The sequence below is a fragment of the Fringilla coelebs genome (genome assembly GCF_963513975.1).
Source record: "Fringilla coelebs genome assembly, contig: SCAFFOLD_354, whole genome shotgun sequence".
NCBI classification, from domain to species: domain Eukaryota; kingdom Metazoa; phylum Chordata; class Aves; order Passeriformes; family Fringillidae; genus Fringilla; species Fringilla coelebs.
This window is the reverse complement of record NW_028167585.1, coordinates 30,001-54,765: the sequence shown is the minus strand read 5'-3', so window position 1 is coordinate 54,765 and position 24,765 is coordinate 30,001. Positions and strand designations below refer to the sequence as shown.

The 24,765-nt window shown below is 57.3% G+C and overlaps 1 protein-coding gene across 1 annotated transcript in view; it reads right to left on the bottom strand.

Annotated features, from left to right (window-relative positions):
• Positions 1-3,437: 3,437 nt before the first annotated feature.
• The window catches only part of SPTBN4 (spectrin beta, non-erythrocytic 4), a gene marked incomplete at both ends in the record, with an annotated part of 26,590 nt that continues 5,262 nt past the window's right edge, over positions 3,438-24,765 (bottom strand). Inside the window, 15 exons of the mRNA XM_084227245.1 lie at positions 3,438-3,573; positions 9,721-9,923; positions 13,075-13,831; positions 15,412-15,549; positions 15,634-16,504; positions 18,284-18,434; positions 18,572-18,874; positions 20,291-20,449; positions 20,529-20,646; positions 22,352-22,539; positions 23,295-23,407; positions 23,647-23,762; positions 23,874-23,954; positions 24,038-24,129; positions 24,207-24,380. Coding sequence (XP_084083371.1) covers positions 3,438-3,573; positions 9,721-9,923; positions 13,075-13,831; positions 15,412-15,549; positions 15,634-16,504; positions 18,284-18,434; positions 18,572-18,874; positions 20,291-20,449; positions 20,529-20,646; positions 22,352-22,539; positions 23,295-23,407; positions 23,647-23,762; positions 23,874-23,954; positions 24,038-24,129; positions 24,207-24,380 — 3,600 coding nt within the window. The remainder of the gene's footprint in view (positions 3,574-9,720; positions 9,924-13,074; positions 13,832-15,411; positions 15,550-15,633; positions 16,505-18,283; positions 18,435-18,571; positions 18,875-20,290; positions 20,450-20,528; positions 20,647-22,351; positions 22,540-23,294; positions 23,408-23,646; positions 23,763-23,873; positions 23,955-24,037; positions 24,130-24,206; positions 24,381-24,765) is intronic.

The window sequence follows — 24,765 nt, the reverse complement described above, 5'->3', positions numbered from 1 at the left end:
AAACCCACCCCAAATCACCCCCAGAATCCACCCCAAAATCACCCCAAATCACCCCAAAACCAACCCCAAATCCACCCCAAAACCCACCTCAAATCCACCCCAAATCACCCCAAAACCCACCCCAAAATCACCCCAAATCCACCCCCAAAAACCTCCCTAAATTCCACTCCAAAACACCCCCAAAATCCACCCCAAATCACCCCAAAATCGACCCCAAATCCCCCCAAATCTGACCCCAAACCCCAAATCCATGGGGGGAGATCTTTGAGGGAGGAACCTCGAGGGTCCTGGAGACCCCCAAATCTGACCCCAAATCCATGGGGGGACACTTTGAGGAACCCTGAGGGTCTTGGGGACCCCCAAATCCGACCCCAAATCCATGGGGGGGACATCTTTGAGGGAGGAGCCTCTGTGGGGTCCTGGAGACCCCCAAATCTGACCCCAAATCCCCCAAATCCATGGGGGGACACCTTGAGGAACCTCGAGGGTCCTGGGACCCCCAAATCCGACCCCAAATCCATGGGGGGACACCTTGGGGAACCCTGAGGGTCTTGGGGACCCCCAAACCCAACCCCAAATCCATGGGGGGACATCTTGGGGAACCCTGAGGGTCTTGGGGACCCCCAAACCCAACCCCAAATCCATGGGGGGACATCTTGAGGAACCTTGAGGGTCTTGGGGACCCCCAAATCCGACCCCAAATCCATGGGGGGACACCTTGAGGAACATCTTGGGGAACCCTGAGGGTCCTGGAGACCCCCAAATCCGACCCCAAATCCATGAGGACATCTTTGAGGAACCCTGAGGGTCTTGGGGACCCCCAATCTGACCCCAAACCCGACCCCAAATCCATGGGGGGACATCTTGGGGAACCCTGAGGGTCTTGGGGACCCCCAAACCCAACCCCAAATCCATGGGGGGACACCTTAAGGAATCCTAAGGGTCTTAGGGACCCCCAATCTGACCCCAAATCTGACCCCAAATCCATGGGGTGACATCTTTGAGGGAGGAACCCCGAGGGTCTTGGGGACCCCCAAATCCGACCCCAAATTCACGTGGGACATCTTTGAGGAACATCTTGGGGAACCCTGAGGGTCCTGGAGACCCCCAAACCCGACCCCAAATCCATGGGGGGTCATCTTGAGGAACCCTGAGGGTCTTGGGGACCCCCAATCCGACCCCAAACCCGACCCCAAATCCATGGGGGGAGATCTTTGAGGTAGGAACCCTGAGGGTCTTGGGGACCCCCAAACCCAACCCCAAATCCATGGGGGACATCTTTGAGGACCCTCGAGGGTCTTGGGGACCCCCAAATCCGACCCCAAATTCACGTGGGACATCTTTGAGGAACATCTTGGGGAACCCTGAGGGTCTTGGAGACCCCCAAATCCGACCCCAAATCCATGGGGGGTCATCTTGAGGAACCCTGAGGGTCTTGGGGACCCCCAATCTGACCCCAAATCCATGGGGGGACACCTTGAGGAACCCTGAGGGTCCTGGAGACCCCCAAACCCGACCCCAAATCCCCCAAATCCATGAGGGACACCTTGAGGACCCCCGAGGGTCCTGGAGACCCCAAACCCAACCCCAAATCCATGGGGGGACACCTTGAGGAACCCTGAGGGTCTTGGAGACCCCCAACCCAACCCCAAATCCATGGGGGGACGAGTTTGGGGTGATTGATTTGGGGTCTCAGATTTGGGGAGGGGTCTCAGAATTTGGGCGGGTCTCAGATGATTTTGGGGGGTCTCAGATTTTGGGGAGGGGTCTCAGATTTTAGGGAGGGTCTCAGATGATTTTGGGGGCTCTCAGAATTTGGGGAGGGGTCTCAGATGATTTTGGGGTCTCCCATAATTTGGGGAGGGGTCTCGGGGGTCTCCCATAATTTGGGGAGGGGTCTGGGGGGTCTCTCACAATTTCGGGAGGGGTCTCTGGGGGGGGTCTCAGATTTGGGGTCTCCCATAATTTGGGGAGGGGTCTCTGGGGGAGGTCTCAGATTTGGGGTCTCCCATAATTTGGGGAGGGGTCTCGGGGGGGGGGTCTCAGATTTGGGGTCTCCCATAATTTGGGGAGGGGTCTCTGGGGGGGGTCTCAGATTCGGGGGTCTCCCATAATTTGGGGAGGGGTCTCGGGGGGGCTCTCAGATTTTGGGGTCTCCCACAATTTGGGGAGGGGTCTCAGGGGGGGTCTCCCATAATTTGGGGAGGGGTCTCTGGGGGGGGTCTCAGATTTGGGGTCTCCCATAATTTGGGGAGGGGTCTCTGGGGGGGGTCTCAGATTTGGGGTCTCCCATAATTTGGGGAGGGGTCTCAGGGGGGGTCTCCCATAATTTGGGGAGGGGTCTCTGGGGGGGGTCTCAGATTTGGGGTCTCCCATAATTTGGGGAGGGGTCTCTGGGGGAGGTCTCAGATTTGGGGTCTCCCATAATTTGGGGAGGGGTCTCAGGGGGGGTCTCCCATAATTTGGGGAGGGGTCTCAGGGGGGGGTCTCAGATTTGGGGTCTCCCATAATTTGGGGAGGGGTCTCTGGGGGGGGTCTCAGATTCGGGGGTCTCCCATAATTTGGGGAGGGGTCTCTGGGGGGGGGTCTCAGATTTGGGGGTCTCCCATAATTTGGGGAGGGGTCTCTGGGGGTCTCCCATAATTTGGGGAGGGGTCTCAGGGGGGGGGTCTCAGATTTGGGGTCTCCCATAATTTGGGGAGGGGTCTCTGGGGGTCTCCCATAATTTGGGGAGGGGTCTCTGGGGGTCTCCCCTAATTTGGGGAGGGGTCTCAGGGGTCTCCCATAATTTGGGGAGGGGTCTCAGATGATTTTGGGGTCTCTCAGAATTTGGGGAGGGGTCTCTGGGGGTCTCCCCTAATTTGGGGAGGGGTCTCGGGGGTCTCCCATAATTTGGGGAGGGGTCTCAGATGATTTTGGGGTCTCTCAGAATTTGGGGAGGGGTCTCTGGGGGTCTCCCCTAATTTGGGGAGGGGTCTCAGGGGTCTCCCATAATTTGGGGAGGGGTCTCAGATGATTTTGGGGTCTCTCAGAATTTGGGGAGGGGTCTCTGGGGGTCTCCCCTAATTTGGGGAGGGGTCTCAGGGGTCTCCCATAATTTGGGGAGGGGTCTCAGATGATTTTGGGGTCTCTCAGAATTTGGGGAGGGGTCTCGGGGGTCTCCCACAATTTGGGGAGGGGTCTCGGGGGGGGGTCTCTCACAATTTGGGGAGGGGTCTCTGGGGTCTCCCCTAATTTGGGGAGGGGTCTCAGGGGGGTCTCAGGGGTCTCCCCTAATTTGGGGAGGGGTCTCAGGGGGGGTCTCAGGGGTCTCCCCTAATTTGGGGAGGGGTCTCAGGGGGGGTCTCGGGGGGGGTCTCCCCTAATTTGGGGAGGGGTCTCAGGGGGGGTCTCGGGGGGGGTCTCCCCTAATTTGGGGAGGGGTCTCAGGGGGGGTCTCAGGGGTCTCCCACAATTTGGGGAGGGGTCTCAGGGGGTCTCACCTCCCGGCAGTCCTGCAGGAACCGCTGGAGCTCCAGGTGGTTCTGGAGCCGCCGCGTCCACTCCTGGGCCAGCTGCTGGTTCCGCTGGCTCCTAACGAGGGAGGCTAATTAGCCCTGATTGGGGCCTAATTAACTCCTCATTGACCCCTAATTAACCTTGATTAGCCCCTAATTAACTCCTCATTGACCCCAATTAACTCTTCATTAACCCCTAATTGCCCCTCGTTAACCCCCCGATGGTTCCGCTGGCTCCTAATGAGGGAGAGACTAATTAGCCTTGATTGGCCCTAATTAACTCCTCATTGACCCCTAATTAACTCCTCATTGACCCTTAATTGACCCCTCGGAAGGTTCCGCTGGCTCCTAATGAGGGAGGCTAATTAGCCTTGATTGGCTCTAATTAACTCCTCATTGACCCCTAATTAACTCCTCATTGACCCCTAATTAACCTTGATTGACCCCTAATTAACTCCTCATTGACCCCTAATTAACCTTGATTGGCCCCTAATTAACTCCTCATTGACCCCTAATTAACCTTGATTGACCCCCAATTAACTCTTCATTAACCCCTAATTGCCCCTCATTAACCCCATAGGAGGGGAAACTGAGGCACGTTGGCCACTGATTAGGGTGACCCCCTAATTAACCCCTGATTGGCCCCTAATTAACTCCTCATTGACCCCTAATTAACCCCTGATTGACCCCTAATTAACTCTTCATTAACCCCTAACTGACCCCTCATTAACCCCCCAAACCTCCCCTCGAGCTCCTAATGAGGGAGACCCTAATTAGCCTTGATTGGCCCCTAATTAACTCTTCATTAACTCCTAATTAACCCCTGATTGGCCCCTAATTGACTCTTCATTGACCCCAAATTAACCCCTGATTGACCCCTAATTAACTCTTCATTGACCCCTAATTAACTCTTCATTAACCCCTAATTGCCCCTCGTTAACCCCCCGATGGTTCCGCTGGCTCCTAATGAGGGAGGCTAATTAGCCTTGATTGGCCACTAATTAACTCCCCATTGACCCCTAATTAACCTTGATTGACCCCAATTAAGTCTTCATTAACCCCTAACTGACCCCTCGTTAACCCCTGAACCTCCCCTCGAGGTTCCGCTGGCTCCTAATGAGGGAGACTAATTAGCCTTGATTGGCCCCTAATTAACTCCTCATTGACCCCTAATTAACCTTGATTGACCCTAATTAACTCTTCATTAACCACTAATTGCCCCTCATTAACCCCCCCGAACCTCCCCTCGAGGGTGACCCCTAATTAACCTTGATTGGCCCCTAATTAACTCTTCATTGACCCCTAATTAACCCCTGATTGGCCCCTAATTAACTCCTCATTGACCCCTAATTAACCCCTGATTGACCCCTAATTAACTCTTCATTAACCCCTAATTAACCCCTGATTGACCCCTAATTAACTCTTCATTGACCCCTAATTAACCCCTGATTGACCCCTAATTAACTCTTCATTAACCCCTAACTGACCCCTCATTAAACCCGCGACGGAGGGGAAACTGAGGCACGTTGGCTCCTAATGAGGGTGACCCCTAATTAACCTTGATTGACCCCAATTAACTCTTCATTGACCCCTAATTAACTCCTCATTGAGCCCAATTAACTCTTCATTAACCCCTAATTGCCCCTCGTTAACCCCCCGATGGTTCCGCTGGCTCCTAATGAAGGAGACTAATTAGCCTTGATTGGCCACTAATTAACTCCTCATTGACCCCTAATTAACTCCTCATTGACCCCAATTAACTCTTCATTAACCCCTAATTGACCTCTCATTAACCCCCGAACCTCCCCTCGAGGTTCCTGACCCTAATTAGCCTTGATTGGCCCCTAATTGACTCTTCATTGACCCCTAATTAACCTTGATTGACCCCAATTAACTCTTCATTAACCCTTAATTGACCCCTCGGAAGGTTCCGCTGGCTCCTAATGAGGGAGACTAATTAGCCTTGATTGGCTCTAATTAACTCCTCATTGACCCCTAATTAACCCCTGATTGACCCCAATTAACTCTTCATTAACCCTTAATTGACCCCTCGGAAGGTTCCGTTGGCTCCTAATGAGGGAGACCCTAATTAGCCTTGATTGACCCCTAATTAACCCCTGATTGACCCCTAATTAACTCCTCATTAACCCCTAATTAACCTTGATTGACCCCAATTAACTCCTCATTAACCCCTAACTGACCCCTCGTTAACCCCCGAACCTCCCCTCGAGGTTGCGTTGGCTCCTAATTAGGGTGACCCCTAATTAACCTTGATTGGCCCCTAATTAACTCTTCATTGACCCCTAATTAACCCCTGATTGACCCCTAATTAACTCTTCATTAACCCCTAATTAACCTTGATTGACCCCTAATTGCCCCTCGTTAACCCCCCCCCAACCTCCCCTTATCTCCTAATTAGCGTGACCCCAATGAGCCTTGATTGGCCCCTAATTAACTCCTCATTAACCCCTAATTAACCCCTGATTGACCCCCAATTAAGTCTTCATTAACCCCTAACTGACCCCTCATTAACCCTCCCCTGGGAGGGGAAACTGAGGCACGAGGTCCCGTCAGCTTTGGGGGCCCTGGGAGGAATTTTGGGAATTCTGGATGGAATTTTGGGGTTCAGGGTGGAATTTTGGGGTTCAAGGTGGAATTTTGGGAATTCTGGATGGAATTTTGGGGGTTCAGGGTGGAATTTTGGGAATTCTGGATGGAATTTTGGGGGTTCTGGGAGGAATTTTGGGGGTTCAGGGTGGAATTTTGGGAATTCTGGATGGAATTTTGGGAATTCTGGGTGGAATTTTGGGGTTCCTGGGTGGAATTTTGGGAATTCTGGATGAAATTTTGGGGGTTCTGGGTGGAATTTTGGGGGTTCAGGGTGGAATTTTGGGAATTCTGGATGGAATTTTGGGAATTCTGGATGAAATTTTGGGGGTTCTGGATGGAATTTTGGGAATTCTGGATGGAATTTTTGGGTTTCTGGGTGGAATTTTGGGGTTTCTGGATGGAATTTTGGGAATTCTGGATGGAATTTTGGGGTTCAAGGTGGAATTTTGGGAATTCTGGGTGGAATTTTGGGGTTTCTGGGTGGAATTTTGGGAATTCTGGATGAAATTTTGGGAATTCTGGGTGGAGTTTTGGGAATTCTGGATGGAATTTTGGGGTTTCTGCGTGGAGTTTTGTGGCCCTGGGTGGAATTTTGGGGTTTCTGGGTGGAATTTTGGGGTTCCTGGGAGGAATTTTGGGAATTCTGGATGGAATTTGGGGGGTTCTGGGTGGAGTTTTGGGGTTCAAGGTGGAATTTTGGGAATTCTGGATGGAATTTGGGGGTTTCTGGGTGGAATTTTGGGAATTCTGGGTGGAATTTTGGGGTTCAGGGTGGAATTTTGGGAATTCTGGATGAAATTTTCGGAATTCTGGATGGAATTTTGGGGTTCAGGGTAGAATTTTGGGAATTCTGGATGAAATTTTGGGGTTTCTGGGTGGAGTTTTGGGAATTCTGGATGGAATTTTGGGGGTTCAGGGTGGAGTTTTGGGAATTCTGGATGGAATTTTGGGGTTTCTGGGTGGAGTTTTGGGAATTCTGGATGGAATTTTGGGGTTCCTGGGCAGAGTTTTGGGGTTCAAGGTGGAATTTTGGGGTTCCTGGGTGGAGTTTTGGGGCCCTGAATGGATTTTTGATGGGTTCTGGGTGGAGTTTTGGGGTTTCTGGGTGGAATTTTGGGAATTCTGGATGGAATTTTGGGGGTTCAGGGTGGAATTTTGGGAATTCTGGATGGAATTTTGGGGGTTCAGGGTGGAATTTTGGGAATTCTGGATGGAATTTTGGGGTTTCTGGGTGGAATTTTGGGAATTCTGGATGAAATTTTGGGAATTCTGGGTTGAATTTTGGGGTTTCTGGGTGGAGTTTTGGGGTTTCTGGATGAAATTTTGGGGTTTCTGGGTGCAGTTTTGGGGTTCAGGGTGGAATTTTGGGGGTTCTGGGTGGAATTTTGGGGTTTCTGGATGGAATTTTGGGGTTCAGGGTGGAATTTTGGGAATTCTGGATGGAATTTTGGGGTTCCTGGGCAGAGTTTTGGGGTTCAAGGTGGAATTTTGGGGTTCCTGGCTGGAATTTTGGGAATTATGGATGAAATTTTGGGGTTTCTGGCTGGAATTTTGTGACCCTGGATGGAACTTTGACGGATCCTGGCTGGAATTTTGTGATCCTGCATGGAACTTTGACGGGTCCTGGGTGGACTTTTGGGTTTCTGGGTGGAGTTTTGAAGTCCTGGGTGGAATTTTGATGGGTCCTGGCTGAAATTTTATGACCCTGCATGGAACTTTGACGGGTCCTGGGTGGAGTTTTGGGTTCCTGGGTGGAATTTTGGGGCCCTGGCTGGAATTTTGACGGGTCCTGGATGGAATTTTGTGGCCCTGGATGGAACTTTGACGGGTCCTGGGTGGAGTTTTGGGTTCCTGGATGAAATTTTGGGGCCCTGGCTGGAATTTTGACGGGTCCTGGATGGAATTTTGTGGCCTTGGATGGAATTTTGATGGGTCCTGGGTGGAGTTTTGGGTTCCTGGGTGGAATTTTGTGACCCTGGATGGAATCTTGATGGGTCCTGGCTGAAATTTTATGACCCTGCATGGAACTTTGACGGGTCCTGGGTGGAGTTTTGGGTTCCTGGATGAAATTTTGGGGTTTCTGGGTGGAGTTTTGGGGCCCTGGATGGAATTTTGAGGTCCTGGATGGAATTTTGTGACCCTGGATGGAACTTTGATGGGTCCTGGGTCGAGTTTTGGGTTCCTGGATGAAATTTTGGCGTTTCTGGGTGAAGTTTTGGGGCCCTGGATGGAATTTTGTGACCCTGGATGGAATTTTGATGGGTTCTGAATGGAGTTTTGGGGTTCTTGGGTGGAGTTTTGAAGTCCTGGGTGGAATTTTGATGGGTCCTGCACGGAGTTTTGTGGCCCTGGATGGAACTTTGATGGATCCTGGGTGGAGTTTTGGGTTCCTGGATGGAATTTTGATGGGTCCTGGCTGGAATTTTGTGACCCTGCATGGAACTTTGATGGGTCCTGGGTGGAATTTTGGGTTCCTAGGAAGAATTTTGATGGGTCCTACATGGAATTTTGATGGGTCCTGGCTGGAGTTTTGGGTTCCTGGATGAAATTTTGGGGTTTCTGGGTGGAGTTTTGGAGCCCTGGATGGAATTTTGAGGTCCTGGGTGGAGTTTTGTGACCCTGGATGGAACTTTGATGGGTCCTGGGTGGAGTTTGGAGCCCTGGATGGAATTTTGATGGGTCCTGGCTGGAATTTTGTGACCCTGCATGGAACTTTGATGGGTCCTGGCTGGAATTTTCTGACCCTGGATGGAATTTTGACGGGTCCTGGCTGGAGTTTTGGGTTTCTGGGTGGAGTTTTGAAGTCCTGGGTGGAATTTTGTGGCCCTGCATGGAACTTTGACGGGTCCTGGATGGAATTTTGTGACCCTGCATGGAATTTTGGGAATTATGGATGAAATTTTGGGGTTTCTGGGTGGAGTTTTGGGGCCCTGGATGGAATTTTGAGGTCCTGGGTGGAGTTTTGTGACCCTGGATGGAACTTTGACGGGTCCTGGGTGGAGTTTGTGGTTCCTGGATGGAATTTTGACGGGTCCTGGGTGGAGTTTTGGGTTCCTGGGAGGAATTTTGAGGTCCTGGATGGAATTTTGACGGGTCCTGGGTGGAGTTTTGGGCTCTGGGTGGAATTTTGAGGTCCTGGATGAAGTTTGGGAGTCAGGGGTGGAGTTTTGTGGCCCTGGGTGGAATTTTGACGGGTCCTGGCTGGAATTTTGTGACCCTGGATGGAATTTTGATGGGTCCTGGGTGGAATTTTGAGGTCCTGGGTGGAGTTTTGTGACCCTGGATGGAACTTTGACGGGTCCTGGCTGGAGTTTTGGGTTCCTGGATGAAATTTTGGGGTTTCTGGGTGGAGTTTTGGGATTCTGGATGGAATTTTGAGGTCCTGGGTGGAATTTTGTGACCCTGCATGGAATTTTGATGGGTCCTGGGTGGAATTTTGAGGTCCTGGATGGAATTTTGTGGCCCTGGGATGGAGTTTTGTGATCCTGCACGGAATTTTGACGGTTCCTGGGTGGAATTTTATGACCCTGCACGGAACTTTGACAGATCCTGGCTGTTGTTTTGGGTTCCTAGGAACTCCTGGAGGGGGTCTCCAGGGAGGGAGGGCACCCACCTGTCGCGGAGCCCCTGCATGGCCTGCGCCACGCGCTCGCCGTGCAGGTTGCGCTGCCGCCGGAGGCTCTCGCCGGCCTGCAGCACCAGCTGCACCTTCTGCAGGCCCAGCTCCAGCGTGGTGCAGAAATCCTGGTGCCTCTTCAGGGCCTTCCTCACCCCCTCCACCGAGTCTGGCAGCTCGGCCTGGGCCAGGGTGGTCTCCTGGAGGGGTGGGGGGGAGGTGAGATGGGACGTGACCGGGGGGTGGGGGACTCAGTGACAGGGGGGCTGCAGCAGGAGCTGCCAGGACCTAAATCCACCCTCCAGGAGCTGCCAGCACCCAAATCTACCCACCAGGAGCTGCCAGCACCCAAATCCATCAATCAGGAGCTGACAGCACCCAAATCCATCCACCAGGAGCTGATCCCACCCAAATTCATCAACCAGGAGCTGATCCCACCCAAATCCACCCACCAGGAGCTGATCCCACCCAAATCCACCCACCAGGACCTGCCAGCACCCAAATCCATCAATCAGGAGCTGATCCCACCCAAATCCATCTACAAGGAGCTGATCCCACCCAAATCCACCCACCAGGAGCTGATCCCACCCAAATCCATCAACCAGGAGCTGATCCCACCCAAATTCATCAATCAGGAGCTGATCCCACCCAAATCCATCAACCAGGAGCTGATCCCACCCAAATTCATCTACAAGGAGCTGCTCCCACCCAAATCCACCCTCCAGGAGCTGATCCCACCCAAATCCATCTACAAGGAGCTGATCCCACCCAAATCCATCAACCAGGAGCTGATCCCACCCAAATTCATCAATCAGGAGCTGATCCCACCCAAATCCACCCACCAGGAGCTGATCCCACCCAAATCCACCCTCCAGGAGCTGATCCCACCCAAATCCATCAACCAGGAGCTGCTCCCACCCAAATCCATCAACCAGGAGCTGATCCCACCCAAATCCTTCAATCAGGACATTCCAGCACCCAAATCCTTCAATCAGGAGCTGCTCCCACCCAAATCCACCCTCCAGGAGCTGCCATCACCCAAATCCATCAACCAGGAGCTGCCAGCACCCAAATCCACCCACCAGGAGCTGCCAGCACCCAAATCCATCAAGCAGGAGCTGCCAGCACCCAAATCCACCCTCCAGGAGCTGATCCCACCCAAATCCATCCACCAGTAGCTGCTCCCACCCCAATCCATCCTCCAGGACCTTCCAGCACCCAAATCCACCCACCAGGAGCTGCCAGCACCCAAATCCACCCAAGGGAGCTGCCAGCACCCAAATCCATCCACCAGGAGCTGATCCCACCAAAATCCATCAACCAGGACCTTCCAGTACCCAAATCCTTCAATCAGGACCTTCCACCACCCAAATGCACCAACCAGGACCTTCCACCACCCATCATCCCAATCCCCCACCCACCATCTCCACCACCCCAGACCTTCTCTGAACCATCATCCCCATCACCCATCCATCATCTTCACCAACCAGGACCTTCTCTGAACCATCATCATCATCACCCACCCACCATCTCCACCAACCAGGACCTTCTCTGAACCATCATCATCATCACCCACCCACCATCTCCACCAACCAGGACCTTCTCTGAACCATCATCATCATCACCCACCCATCATCTTCACCACCCCAGACCTTCTCCCACCCATCATCATCATCACCCACCCACCATCTCCATCAACCAGGACCTTCTAACCATCATCATCATCACCCATCCACCATCTCCATCAACCAGGACCTTCCAACCATGGTGTTCATCACCCATCCACCATCTCCACCAACCAGGACCTTCTCTGAACCATCATCATCATCATCCATCCACCATCTCCATCAACCAGGACCTTCTCCCACCCATCATCCCAATCCCCCATCCACCATCTCCACCACCCCAGACCTTCTCTGAACCATCATCATCCCCATCACCCACCCACCATCTCCACCAACCAGGACCTTCTAACCATGGTGTTCATCACCCATCCATCATTCCACCAACCAGGACCTTCTCTGAACCATCATCATCATCCCCCACCCACCATCTCCACCACCCCAGACCTTCCAACCATCATCATCATCACCCATCCACCATCTCCATCACCCCAGACCTCCTCTGAACCATCCCCCCCATCCCCCACCCACCACCTCCACCACCCCAGACCTTCTCCCACCCATCCCCCCCATCCCCCACCCACCATCTCCACCAACCAGGACCTTCTAACCATCATCATCATCACCCACCCACCATCTCCACCAACCAGGACCTTCCACCCATCATCATCATCACCCACCCACCATCTCCACCAACCAGGACCTTCCAACCATCATCCCCATCACCCACCCACCATCTCCATCAACCAGGACCTTCTCTGAACCATCATCATCATCACCCACCCACCATCTCCACCAACCAGGACCTTCTAACCATGGTGTTCATCACCCAACCACCATCTCCACCAACCAGGACCTTCTCTGAACCATCATCATCATCATCCATCCACCATCTCCACCAACCAGGACCTTCTAACCATCATCATCATCACCCATCCATCATTCCACCAACCAGGACCTTCTAACCATCATCCCCATCTCCCACCCACCATCTCCACCACCCCAGACCTTCTCTGAACCATCATCATCATCCCCCACCCATCATCTCCACCAACCAGGACCTTCTCTGAACCATCATCATCATCACCCACCCACCATCTCCACCACCCCAGACCTCCTCTGAACCATCCCCCCCATCCCCCACCCACCACCTCCACCACCCCAGACCTTCTCCCACCCATCCCCCCCATCCCCCACCCACCCTCTCCACCACCCCAGACCTTCTCCCACCCATCCCCCCCATCCCCCACCCCCCACCTCCACCACCCCAGACCTTCTCTGAACCATCATCCCCATCCCCCATCCATCATCTTCACCAACCAGGACCTTCCAACCATCATCATCATCACCCACCCACCATCTCCACCAACCAGGACCTTCCAACCATCATCATCATCCCCCACCCACCCCCTCCACCACCCCAGACCTTCTCCCACCCATCATCCCCATCCCCCACCCCCCACCTCCACCACCCCAGACCTCCTCTGAACCATCCCCCCCATCCCCCACCCACCATCTCCACCACCCCAGACCTTCTCCCACCCATCCCCCCCATCCCCCATCCACCATCTCCACCAACCAGGACCTTCTCTGAACCATCCCCCCCATCCCCCACCCACCATCTCCACCACCCCAGACCTTCTCCCACCCATCCCCCCCATCCCCCACCCACCCCCTCCACCACCCCAGACCTTCTCCCACCCCCTCCCACCACCTCCCCCTCCCCCACCTGGTTGTAGAGGCTGTTCTGGCACTGCTGCACGTCCCTCAGGAAGAGGTGGAAGACGTGGGACTGCACCAGCACCTCCCTCCTCATCTCCCAGCTCTGCAGGAGCTTCCCCCAGCCCGCCTCCAACTTCTGCAGCCACTGCTGGAGGGACAGGTAGGGCACCTCCATCTCCTCCAGGGCCAGCAGCTCGCTGGCCGCCTGGATCTTGGCGTAGTCCTCCTCGTAGCCGTTGATCTCCTCCTTGAGGGCCACGTGCACGTTCAGCATCCTCTCGGCCTCGGCCAAGCTCTCGGGCACCTCCTCGCACCCCACGGCCGCTTGGGTCTTCACCAACCACCCCAAGAAGTTGTCCAGGTCCTGGATGAACTGCTGGAGACGCCCCGCCACCGTCAGGGTGTCCTCGCAGCCCTGCAGGGCCCTCTTGAGCTCGTCCCACTCCTGGCTGATCTCCTCGAAGGGCAGCAGGATCTCCAGGGCGCGGCCGGGGTGCGCGGCGGCCAGGGCCTCGCCCTCGCGCTGCAGCTCCACCAGCCGCGGCTCCAGCGCCACCAGGGCGGCCTCCATGGTGGAGAGGCGGCGCTGCAGGGCCAGCACCCCGCCCAGGTCGCCGCCGCCCGAGCGGGTGGCCTCGATGGCTTTCCTCTTCTCCCGCACCTGCGCCTTCATCTCGCCGCACTCCAGCAGGAAGTTCTGGATCTTCAGCACGGAGCTGAGCTGGCTCTTCTTGCTCTCCACCAGCTCCACCACACGGTTCCAGCTGGGGGTGGGGTGGGAGAGGGGTGAGACCCCCACCCCTGAGGTGGGATGGAGCCCACCAGGATCAGAAATCACCCTTGGGTGGGTTGGAATGGTGGCCTGGAGACCTGGATCCCCACACCACTGCAGACCCACAGGTTGGGGGTCACACAAAGCTCCCCACACACCAAGGAGAGCTCCAGAAGGTTGGGATCATTTCAGGACCCCCAGGATGGGCTGGAATGGTGGCCTGGAGACCTGGACCCCATGGGGACGTCCCACCACTGCAGACCCACAGGTTGGGGGTCTCCAGACAGCCCCACACAAAGCTGCCCCCACAAAGGAGACCTCAAGAAGGTTGGGATCATTTCAGGACCCCCAGGATGGGCTTGAACCATTGTCCTGGAGACCTGGACCCCATGGGGACATCCCCCCACTGAGGACCCACAGGTTGGGGGGTCTCCAGACAGCTCCCCCCATCAAGGAGACGTCAAGAAGGTTGGGATCATTTCAGGACCCCCAGGATGGGCTTGGATCATTGTCCTGGAGAGGTGGAACCCATGGGGACGTCCCACCACTGCAGACCCACAGGTTGGGGGTCACACAAAGCTCCCCACACCAAGGAGACCTCCAGAAGGTTGGGATCATTTCAGGACCCCCAGGATGGGCTTGGACCATTGTCCTGGAGACCTGGACCCCATGGGGACGTCCCACCACTGCAGACCCACAGGTTGGGGGGTCTCCAGACAGCCCCACACACCAAGGAGACCTCCAGAAGGTTGGGATCATTTCAGGACCCCATTCCTGGACACCTGCACCCCACAGGGACGTCCCACCACTGCAGACCCACAGGTTGGGGGGTCTCCAGACAGCCCCACACACCAAGGAGACCTCCAGAAGGTTGGGATCATTTCAGGACCCCCAGGATGGGCTTGGACCATTGTCCTGGAGAGGTGGAACCCATGGGGACGTCCCACCACTGCAGACCCACAGGTTGGGGGTCACACAAAGCTCCCCACACCAAGGAGACCTCCAGAAGGTTGGGATCATTTCAGGACCCCCAGGATGGGCTGGAATGGTGGCCTGGACACCTGCACCCCACAGGGACATCCCACCACTGAGGACCCACAGGTTAGGGGTCACACAAAGCTCCCCACACCAAGGAGACCTCCAGAAGGTTGGGATCATTTCAGGACCCCATTCCTGGACACCTGCACCCCACAGGGACGTCCCATCACTGCAGACCCACAGGTTGGGGGGTCTCCAGACAGCCCCACACAAAGCTGCCCCCACCAAGGAGACCTCAAGAAGGTTGGGATCATTTCAGGACCCCCAGGATGGGCTTGGACCATTGTCCTGTGGAAGTGGACCCCATGGGGACGTCCCACCACTAAAGACCTACAGGTTGGGGGGGGTCTCCAGACAGCCCCACACACCAAGGAGACCTCAAGAAGGTTGGGATCATTTCGGGACCCCATTCCTGGACACCTGCACCCCACAGGGACATCCCACCACTGCAGACCCACAGGTTTAGAGTCTCCAACCCAGCCACAGAGACCCCCAGAAGGTCAAGGTCCCCTTGGGTGCCCCCCACGCCCGTACCGGCTGTTGAGGTGGTCCTGGCAGGACCGGACCTCGTCTGAGCTGGGGTGGCCACCGTCCACCAGCTGCTGCACCACCTGGTTGACGTCCAGGATGCGCCCCATGACGCTGTTCATCTCCTGGTCCAGGCTCTCAAACCTGAGCAGACAGACACGGGGAGATCCACCACGGCACTGAGAACCCCAATGTCCCCAACCCCACCCCAACCCCACCCCACCCCACCTGTGCTGCACCACCTCGACCTCATCCAGCTCCTCGGGCACCTCCATCTTCTCCAACCACTGCTCCTTCTCGTCCACCCACACCTCGCAGGCGTGCACCTCGCTGAACATGCGGTAGACGGCCAGCGCGTCCTGCAGCCACTGCGTCCTCAGCACGGCCACCTCGGCCACCTCCCCGTAGAGCTGCTCCACCTCCACCACGCGGATCTGCACGTCCACGCCCTGCCGGTGGTCGGGGGCCAGCAGGGCCAGCTGCTTGCGCAGGGACAGCACGGCGGCGCGGTGCTTCTCCACCTCGTCCACCACGGCGCGGTGCTTGCGCAGCAGGGCCTGGCTGGAGTAGTCGTCGTGGCCGAAGTCGTCGCTGGACACGATGCGGTACGCGTCCTGCAGCCAGGCCACCAGGTCGTCCGTCTCGGCGCTGAACTGGAAGAAGTTCAGGGCGTCCTCCAAGCGCTGCTGGTGGAGCCCCGTGATCTCCTCCAGCTTCTTCCACCTCAAGCAGACTTCTCGCATCTTCTCCTGGATGCCCACGGAGCTGAAGGATTTCTTGGCCAGGATCTTCTCGCCTTTCTTCATGGTCTGGTGCAGCAGCGCCCGGCGGTTGCCCAGCTCGCCCAGCATGGTCTTGTGCTTGTTGGTCAAGGTGACGACGCTGCTGAGGTCGCGGCCGCAGGTCTTGGCCGCCAGGATCTTCTCCTTCTCGCGGATCCAGGCCTCGGCCTCCTCCATCTCCTGGAAGAAGGTCCAGAGCTGGCGGGAGTCCTCCAGCTCCTTCCTCCTCTTGGCCGCCAGCTCCTCCAGCTCCTCCAGGCACGTCTGGACGTGGTTGACGCGGTTGCAGATGATCTGGGGGTCGCAGGGTTGGTAGCCTGGGCCAGGAGAAGGGGCTTAGACGGGGGCAGGGGGTGGCCATGGAGGTGTCCAAGGAAGGATTGGACATGGCACCCTGGTCCTAGGTTGGACTCAAAGATCTCAGAGGGTTTTTCCAACCTCGTGGGTTCTGTGGGGACTCTTGCAGGTGGCCCATGAGGACCTTAGGGTCCAGGGTCCACCAGGACCTTGGGTTGACCCTTCCATGATCTACCAAGACCTTGGGTTGACCCTTCCATGATCTACCAAAACCTTGGGTCAACCTTTCCAAGGGCCACCAAGACCGTGGATTGAACCTTTCATCGTCCAACAAAACCTTGGCTGACCTTTCCATGACCAACCAAAACCTTGGCTGACCTTTCCATGGTCCATCAAGACCTTGCCTGACCCTCCCATGGTCCATCAAGACCTTGGCCAACCCTCCCATGGTCCATCAAAACCTTGGCCAACCCTTCCAAGGTCCATCAAAACCCCAACTGACCCTCCCATGGTTCATCAAGACCTTGGCCAACCCTTCCATGGTCCATCAAGACCTTGGCCAACCCTCCCATGGTCCATCAAGACCTTGACTGACCCTCCCATGGTCCACCAAGACCTCGGTTGGCCCTCCCATGTCCCACCAAAACCACGACTGACCCTCCCATGGTGCACCAAGACCTCGGTTGGCCCTTCCATGGTCCATCAAGACCATGATTGACCCTCCCATGGTCCATCAAAACCTTGCCTGACCCTCCCATAGTCCATCAAGACCTCGGCTGACCCTCCCATGGTGCATCAAGACCTTGGCCAACCCTCTCATGGTCCATCAAGACCTTGGCCAACCCTCCCATGGTCCATCAAAACCCCAACTGACCCTCCCATGGTCCATCAAGACCTTGCCTGACCCTTCCATGGTCCATCAAGACCTTGGCCAACCCTCCCATGGTCCATCAAGACCTTGGCCAACCCTCCCATGGTCCATCAAGTCCTTGCCTGACCCTCCCATGGTCCATCAAAACCTTGCCTGACCCTCCCATGGTCCATCAAGACCTTGGCCAACCCTTCCATGGTCCATCAAGACCTTGGCCAACCCTTCCATGGTCCATCAAGACCTTGGCCAACCCTTCCATGGTCCATCAAGACCTTGGCCAACCCTTCCATGGTCCATCAAGACCATGATTGACCCTCCCATGGTCCATCAAGACCATGATTGACCCTCCCATGGTCCATCAAGACCTTGGCCAACCCTTCCATGGTCCATCAAGACCTTGGCCAACCCTTCCATGGTCCATCAAGACCTTGCCTGACCCTCCCATGGTCCATCAAGACCTTGCCTGACCCTCCCATGGTCCATCAAGACCTTGGCCAACCCTTCCATGGTCCATCAAAACCTTGCCTGACCCTCCCATGGTCCATCAAGACCTTGGCCAACCCTCCCATGGTCCATCAAGACCTTGGCCAACCCTCCCATGGTCCATCAAGACCTTGCCTGACCCTCCCATGGTCCATCAAGACCTTGGCTGACCTTTCCATGACCCACCAAAACCTTTCCTGATCCTCCCATGGTCCATCAAGACCTTGGCCAACCCTTCCATGGTCCATCAAGACCACGACTGACCCGCCCATGGTCCACCTAAACCATGATTGACCCTCCTATGGTCCATCAAGACCTTGCCAACCCTCCCATGGTCCATCAAGACCTCGCCTGACCCTCCCATGGTCCACCAAGACCTCGGTTGGCCCTTCCCAAGGCCAAACACCTCCCCGTCCCCACGTCACCCCCCCGGTGGCCCCGTTACCCTCCAGCTCCGAGAACTTGAGCGCGGCAGCGTTGAGGGCCTGGACGCGCTCGGTCTGGGCCGAGATGTCGGCCTCCAGCAGCCCGTGCTTCTGCAGGAGATCCTCAACCTCCAGCAGATGCTTCCCCAAATCCTTGGAGACCAGAAGAACCTGGAGAAGAACCGAAAACGGCGTCACCCGGCGCCACCGGGACCGCGCCGTGCCGCCGCCGGGACTGCGCCGCGCCGCCGCCGGGACCGCGCCGCGCCGCCGCCGAATCTTCTCCGCGGCCCCGTCCCCCCTCCAACCTGCATCTCCTCCATCCAGTCGATCATGTAGACCATCTCCTGGAAGATCTTCTGCAGGGCCAGGTTCTGCTCCAGGCGGGCGCGGCGGGCGCGCACCAGCTCGGTCAGCAGCGCCCACTGGCGCAGGATGTTGTCCTTCTGGGCGCCGATGCGCCGCGTGTCGTAGTAGCCCTCGGACTCCATCTCCAGGGCCAGCTCCACCACCACCTGGATGCGCTCCTGGTACGAGGAGATGTCGGCCTCGATGGCCTCGTGCTTCTTCATGGCCGCCTCCACCGCCGGCAGGTCGTAGCCGAAGTTGTCCTGGAGGGGAGGGAGATGGAGAGGGGTGGGGTCCTCAAGGAGGAGGTCGAGGAGGTTCCACCAGACATCCATGGTCAAGGAGGAGCCAATGAGGTCCAACCTCCTCTCCATGGTCAAAGAGGAGCCCAATGAGGTCCAACCTCCTCTCCATGGTCAATGAGGAGGTTGAGGAGGTTCCACCAGCCCTCCGTGGTCAATGAGGAGGCCAAGGAGGTCCAACCCCCTCTCCATGGTCAATGAGGAGGTTGAGAAGGTTCCACCAGCCCTTCATGGTCAATGAGGAGGCTGAGGAGGTTCCACCAGCCCTTCATGGTCAAGGAGGAGGCCAAGGAGGTCCAACCTCCTCTCCCTGGTCAATGAGAAGGTCGAGGAGGTTCCACCAGCCCTCCATGGTCAATGAGGAGGTCAGGGACGTCCAACCCCCTCCCCACAGTCAATGAGGAGGCCAATGACGTCCAACCCCCTCTCCGTGATCAATGAGGAGGCCAAGGAGGTCCCACCAGTCCACCCTAATCAAGGAGGTCCAACCCCCTCTCCATGGTCAATGAGAAGGTTGAGGAGGTTCCACCAGCCCTCCACAGTCAATGAGGAGGCCAAGGAGGTTCCACCAGCCCTCCATGGTCAATGAGGAGGCCAAGGAGGTCCAACCCCCTCTCCACAGTCCATAAAGAGGCCAATGAGGTCCAACCCCCTCTCCATGGTCAATGAGGAGGCCAAGGAGGTCCCACCAGTCCACCCTAATCAAGGAGGTCCAACCCCCTCTCTGTGATCAATGAGGAGGCCAAGGAGGTCCAACCTCCTCTCCATGGTCAATGAGGAGGCCAAGGAGGTCCAACCCCCTCTCTGTGGTCAATGAGGAGGCTGAGGAGGTTCCACCAGCCCTCCATGGTCAATGAGGAGGTCAAGAGGGTTCCACAAGACCTCCGTGGTCAAGGAGGAGGCTCCACCAGCCCTCCACGGTCAAGGAGGAGGCTGAGGAGGTTCCACCAGCCCTCCGTGGTCAATGAGGAGGTTGAGAAGGTTCCACCAGCCCTCCATGGACAAGGAGAAGGTTGAGAGGGTTCCATGGTCAATGAGGAGGTTGAGAGGGTTCCACCAGACATCCATGGTCAAGGAGGAGGCCAAGGAGGTCCAACCCCCTCTCTGTGGTCAATGAGGAGGCCAAGGAGGTCCCACCAGTCCACCCTAATCAACGAGGTCCAACCTCCTCTCTGTGATCATTGAGGAGGTCCAACCCCCTCTCCATGGTCAATGCGGAGGTCAAAGATGTCCAAACATCTCCCCTGCTCCAGGAGGACCCCAATGAGCTCCCACCATCCTAAATGAGGTCCCACCACCCAACTCTGTGCTCCCCACCCCGGCATTGTCCCACCCCAAGCCGAAGGTCCCCCCGTGACCCCTCCCAGCCCAGCCCACCTGCGAGACCAGGCGCTGGTTCTCGTTGAGCCACGTCTCCCTCATCACGGCCTTGTGGTCGAAGCGCTGGGCCAGCAGCTCCAGCTTCTCCTGCCGGATCAGCTCGTTCCTCAAGGCCACCTCCCGCTCGTGCTCCGCCTTCTCCAGGCAGGTCCAGGCCTGGTGGGTGCGGACACGGGCTGCTCACGGGGGTCCCCAGCCCCAGCGGGGTGGTGGGACCCCATCCCCACGTCCTCACCTTGTTGATGTCGGAGATGCTCTTGCCCTCGCTGGGCACGTAGAGCTTGCGGTTGGTGGCCCGCAGTTTGCTCTGGATGGTGAAGAGCAGCACCTCGAGGTTCCCCTTCTCCTGGAACCTGGGGGGTGGCAGCGGTGGGGAGGTCCCTGTCACCGCCGGCGCCGGCTGGGACATCACCACCGTGGTCCTGGTTACACCACCACCAGTCTGGGTGGAACTGGGATCTCCTCATCACCACCATGACCACCACCAATCCCCATGTCCCACTGCCACCAGTCTGGGTGGAACTGGGACCTCCTCATCACCACCACCACCATGAGCTGGGACATCACCACCATCACCCCTACCACCACCACCAGTTTGGGTTGAACTGGGACCTCCTCATCACCACCACCACCATGACCACCACCACCACCCACGTCCCACTGCCACCAGTTTGGGTGGAACTGGGACCTCCTCATCACCACCACCATGAGCTCGGACATCACCACCCCCCAGGCACCATCCATGACCAGTCTGGGTGGAACTGGGATCTCCTCCTCATCACCACCACCATGAGCTGGGACATCACCACCATCCCTGCGGTCCCACCATCACCACCAGTCTGGGTGGAACTGGGACCTCCTCATCACCACCACCATGACCACCACCACCACCGACATCCCACTGCCCCCAGTCTGGGTTGAACTGGGACCTCCTCATCACCACCACCATGTGCTGGGACATCACCACCACGGCCCTGGTTCCACCACCACCAGTTTGGGTGGAACTGGGACCTCCTCAACACCACCACCACCATGAGCTGGGACATCACCACCGCGGCCCTGGTTCTACCGCCACCAGTTTGGGTGGAACTGGGACCTCCTCATCACCACCACCATGAGCTGGGACATCACCACTATCCCTGTGGTCCCACCATCACCACCAGTCTGGGTGGAACTGGGACCTCCTCATCACCACCACCATCATGAGCTGGGACATCACCACCATCACCCCCACCACCCCCAGGTCCCACTGCCACCAGTTTGGGTGGAACTGGGACCTTTTCAACACCACCATGACCATGACCACCACCACCCACGTCCCACTGCCTCCAGTTTGGGTGGAACTGGGACCTCCCCATCACCACCATGACCATGACCACCACCACCATGACCATGACCACCACCACCCACGTCCCACTGCCACCAGTTTGGGTTGAACTGGGACCTCCTCAACACCACCATGACCATGACCACCACCCACTGCCCCCAGTTTGGGTTGAACTGGGACCTCCTCAACACCACCATGACCATGACCACCACCACCATGACCATGACCACCACCCACTGCCCCCAGTTTGGGTTGAACTGTGACCTCCCCACCACCATGACCATGACCACCATCACCACCCACTGCCCCCAGTTTGGGTGGAACTGGGACCTCCCCACCACCACCATGACCATGACCACCACCCACTGCCACCAGTTTGGGCAGAACTGGGACCTCCCCACCACCACCATGACCACCACCACCACCCACTGCCCCCAGTCTGGGTTGAACTGGGACCTCTCCACCACCATCATGACCACCACTATCACCACCCATGTCCCACTGCCACCAGTCTGGGACCTCCTCCTCAACACCACCATGACCATGACCACCATCACCACCACCACCCACGTCCCACTGCCCCCAGTTTGGGTTGAACTGGGACCTCCCCACCACCACCATGACCACCACCCACGTCCCACTGCCCCCAGTTTGGGTTGAACTGGGACCTCCCCACCACCAGCAGCAGGGTGGGGTCCCACCCCAGCAGCAGCCCAGCAGGAGGTGCTCACTTGACCGGTTTCTCCAGGGTGCAGAAGGCGGTGAAGGCCTGGAGCTGCTGCTGGACGCCGCTCAGCGAGTTGGCGAACTTCTGGTTGGTGATGATGGTGATGGTGTGGTGGATCCAGGCCAGCAGCTCGGCCGCCAGCGCCTCGTAGCGCGCCGTGATGGCCGCGATCTCCATCGCCTGGTCCAGCACCTGCCGGGGGGTGGGGTGGGCTTGGAGGTCCTGCAGGAACCCCCCGAGAGGCACCTGGGGCTGGAGGGGTCAGCAGGGTCCGGCCAGGACGGGGAGTTTGGGTGGTCGTGGTTTGGGTGGTGGGTGGGTGGGGAGGGGGGGACAGAGGGATGGACAGTGGGATGGACAGTGGGATGGACAGAGGGATGGAAAAGGGATGGACAGAAGGATGATTAGACGGATGGACAAAGGGAGTGACAAGAGATGGACAAGGGATGGACAAGGGATGGACAGAAAGATGGATAGACGGATGGACAAAGGGATGGACAGAGGGATGGACAAAGGGATGGACAGAAAGATGGATAGAGGGATGGACAAGGGATGGATAAGGGATGGACAAAGGGATGGACACAGGGATGGACAGAAGGATGGATAGAGGGATGGACAAGGGATGGACAAAGGGATGGACAGAGGGATGGACAGAAGGATGGACAGAAGGATGGACAGAGGGATGGACAGAAGGATGGACAAAGGATGGACCAAGGGCTGGGACATCCATGGACAATGGGGTGGACCAAGGGATGGACAGAGGGATGGACAGAGGAATGGATCAAGGGATAGGACATCCCTGGACAATGGGGTGGACCAAGGGGTGGACAGAAGGATGGACAAAGGATGGACCAAGGGATAGGACATCCATGGAAGTGGGGTGGACCAAGGGATGGACACCCCAAGTTTCTGGGCATGGAGACCCCCGGGGTGGGGTCCCGCCCCACCTTCCCGATGCGCTTCCCCTCCACCGCCAGCGCCTTCATCTTGGAGAAGTAGTGGTAGAAGGACACCACGTAGGTGATGATGGACTTCTCGTCGGGGTCCTCCATGTTGACATCTGGTGGTGGGGCAGAAGGTCAGGACCAACCCACAAAACCTCCACCCCAGGACCACCGGGGATGGTCCCACCAACGCCGGGCTGATCCATCAACCCTGACCCTTCCCAGAAAAAAAACCCCTCTCTCCCAAAAAAACCGCGCGGAGGTGGGAAACCGGAGGGTGGAGACAACCCCACCCTGCGTGGCTGGAGAGATGGACAGACGGACAGACGGACAGATGGACAGACTCCATCCATACCCTCAGGGTCCAGCAGCTTGCTGAGCCCCAGGTGCTGCTCGGCCGTGTTGAAGGCCTGCTGGAGGTTGTAGGTGGCGTTGGACTTGGTCAGCTTGTGGAAGTCGATGAGATCCGGCCTGGGGTGGGGTGGACACGGTCACCTCGACCCCCCTCCCTCCCCCCAAAACCCTCAGAGGTGACCCCAACATCCAGGAGGTCCCTCCCACGTCCACCCCGCCGGCGCTGACCGGTGCCTGTGGATGAGGGCGTTGAAGGCCAGGCCGTCCCTCCAGCTGGTGGTGAAGTTCTGGATGTTGACCTCAGGGTAGCTGTGGGGGACACCGGGGGTCACCGAGGGTCACCAGACCTCCTGGGGGAGGGGGTCCACGCCCACCCCCCCCGAGGTCCTCACCCTGCCGTCTTCATCTGGCACCAGAGCAGCAGCGCGTCCTTGGCCGAGCGCGTCTCCCGGTTGTCCTCGGTCTTGATCTTGATCACCTGGATCTGGGGGAGGAACGTTGAGGACACACCTGGAGGAGGAGGAGGAGGAGGGGAGGACACGGGGAGGAGCCTGGTGGCACCTGGAAGCGCAGGATGATGGTCCAGATGAGGCCGAGGGTCAGGCGGTGGTTGCCGTCCACGATGTCGTGGGAGCCGACGTTCTCCAGGTGGACGCGCTGCTCCTTGAGGAACTGCAGGGCCTTGTCCACGTTCTCCAGGGAGTGGATCCGCATCCGGCCCCGCGTCGGCTTGGGCTGGGGGCACACACGGGGACATCCGGATGGAGAGGGTCCTGACACCCCACCACACCACACCCCACCAGGACCGGTCCCAAAGTGGGGGTGGTGGGAGCTGGGGGTGGTGGGGAGGTCCCAGTCCCACCCAAACTGGTGATGGTGGGAGCTGGGGGTGATGGGGAGGTCCCAGTTCCACCCAAACTGGTGGTGGGGAGGTCCCAGTTCCACCCAAACTGGTGGTGGGGAGGTCCCAGTCCCACCCAAACTGGTGATGGGAAGGTCCCAGTTCCACCCAAACTGGTGATGGGGAGGTCCCAGTCCCACCCAAACTGGTGGTGGGGAGGTCCCAGTTCCACCCAAAGTGGTGGTGGTGGGAGCTGGGGGTGGTGGGGAGGTCCCAGTT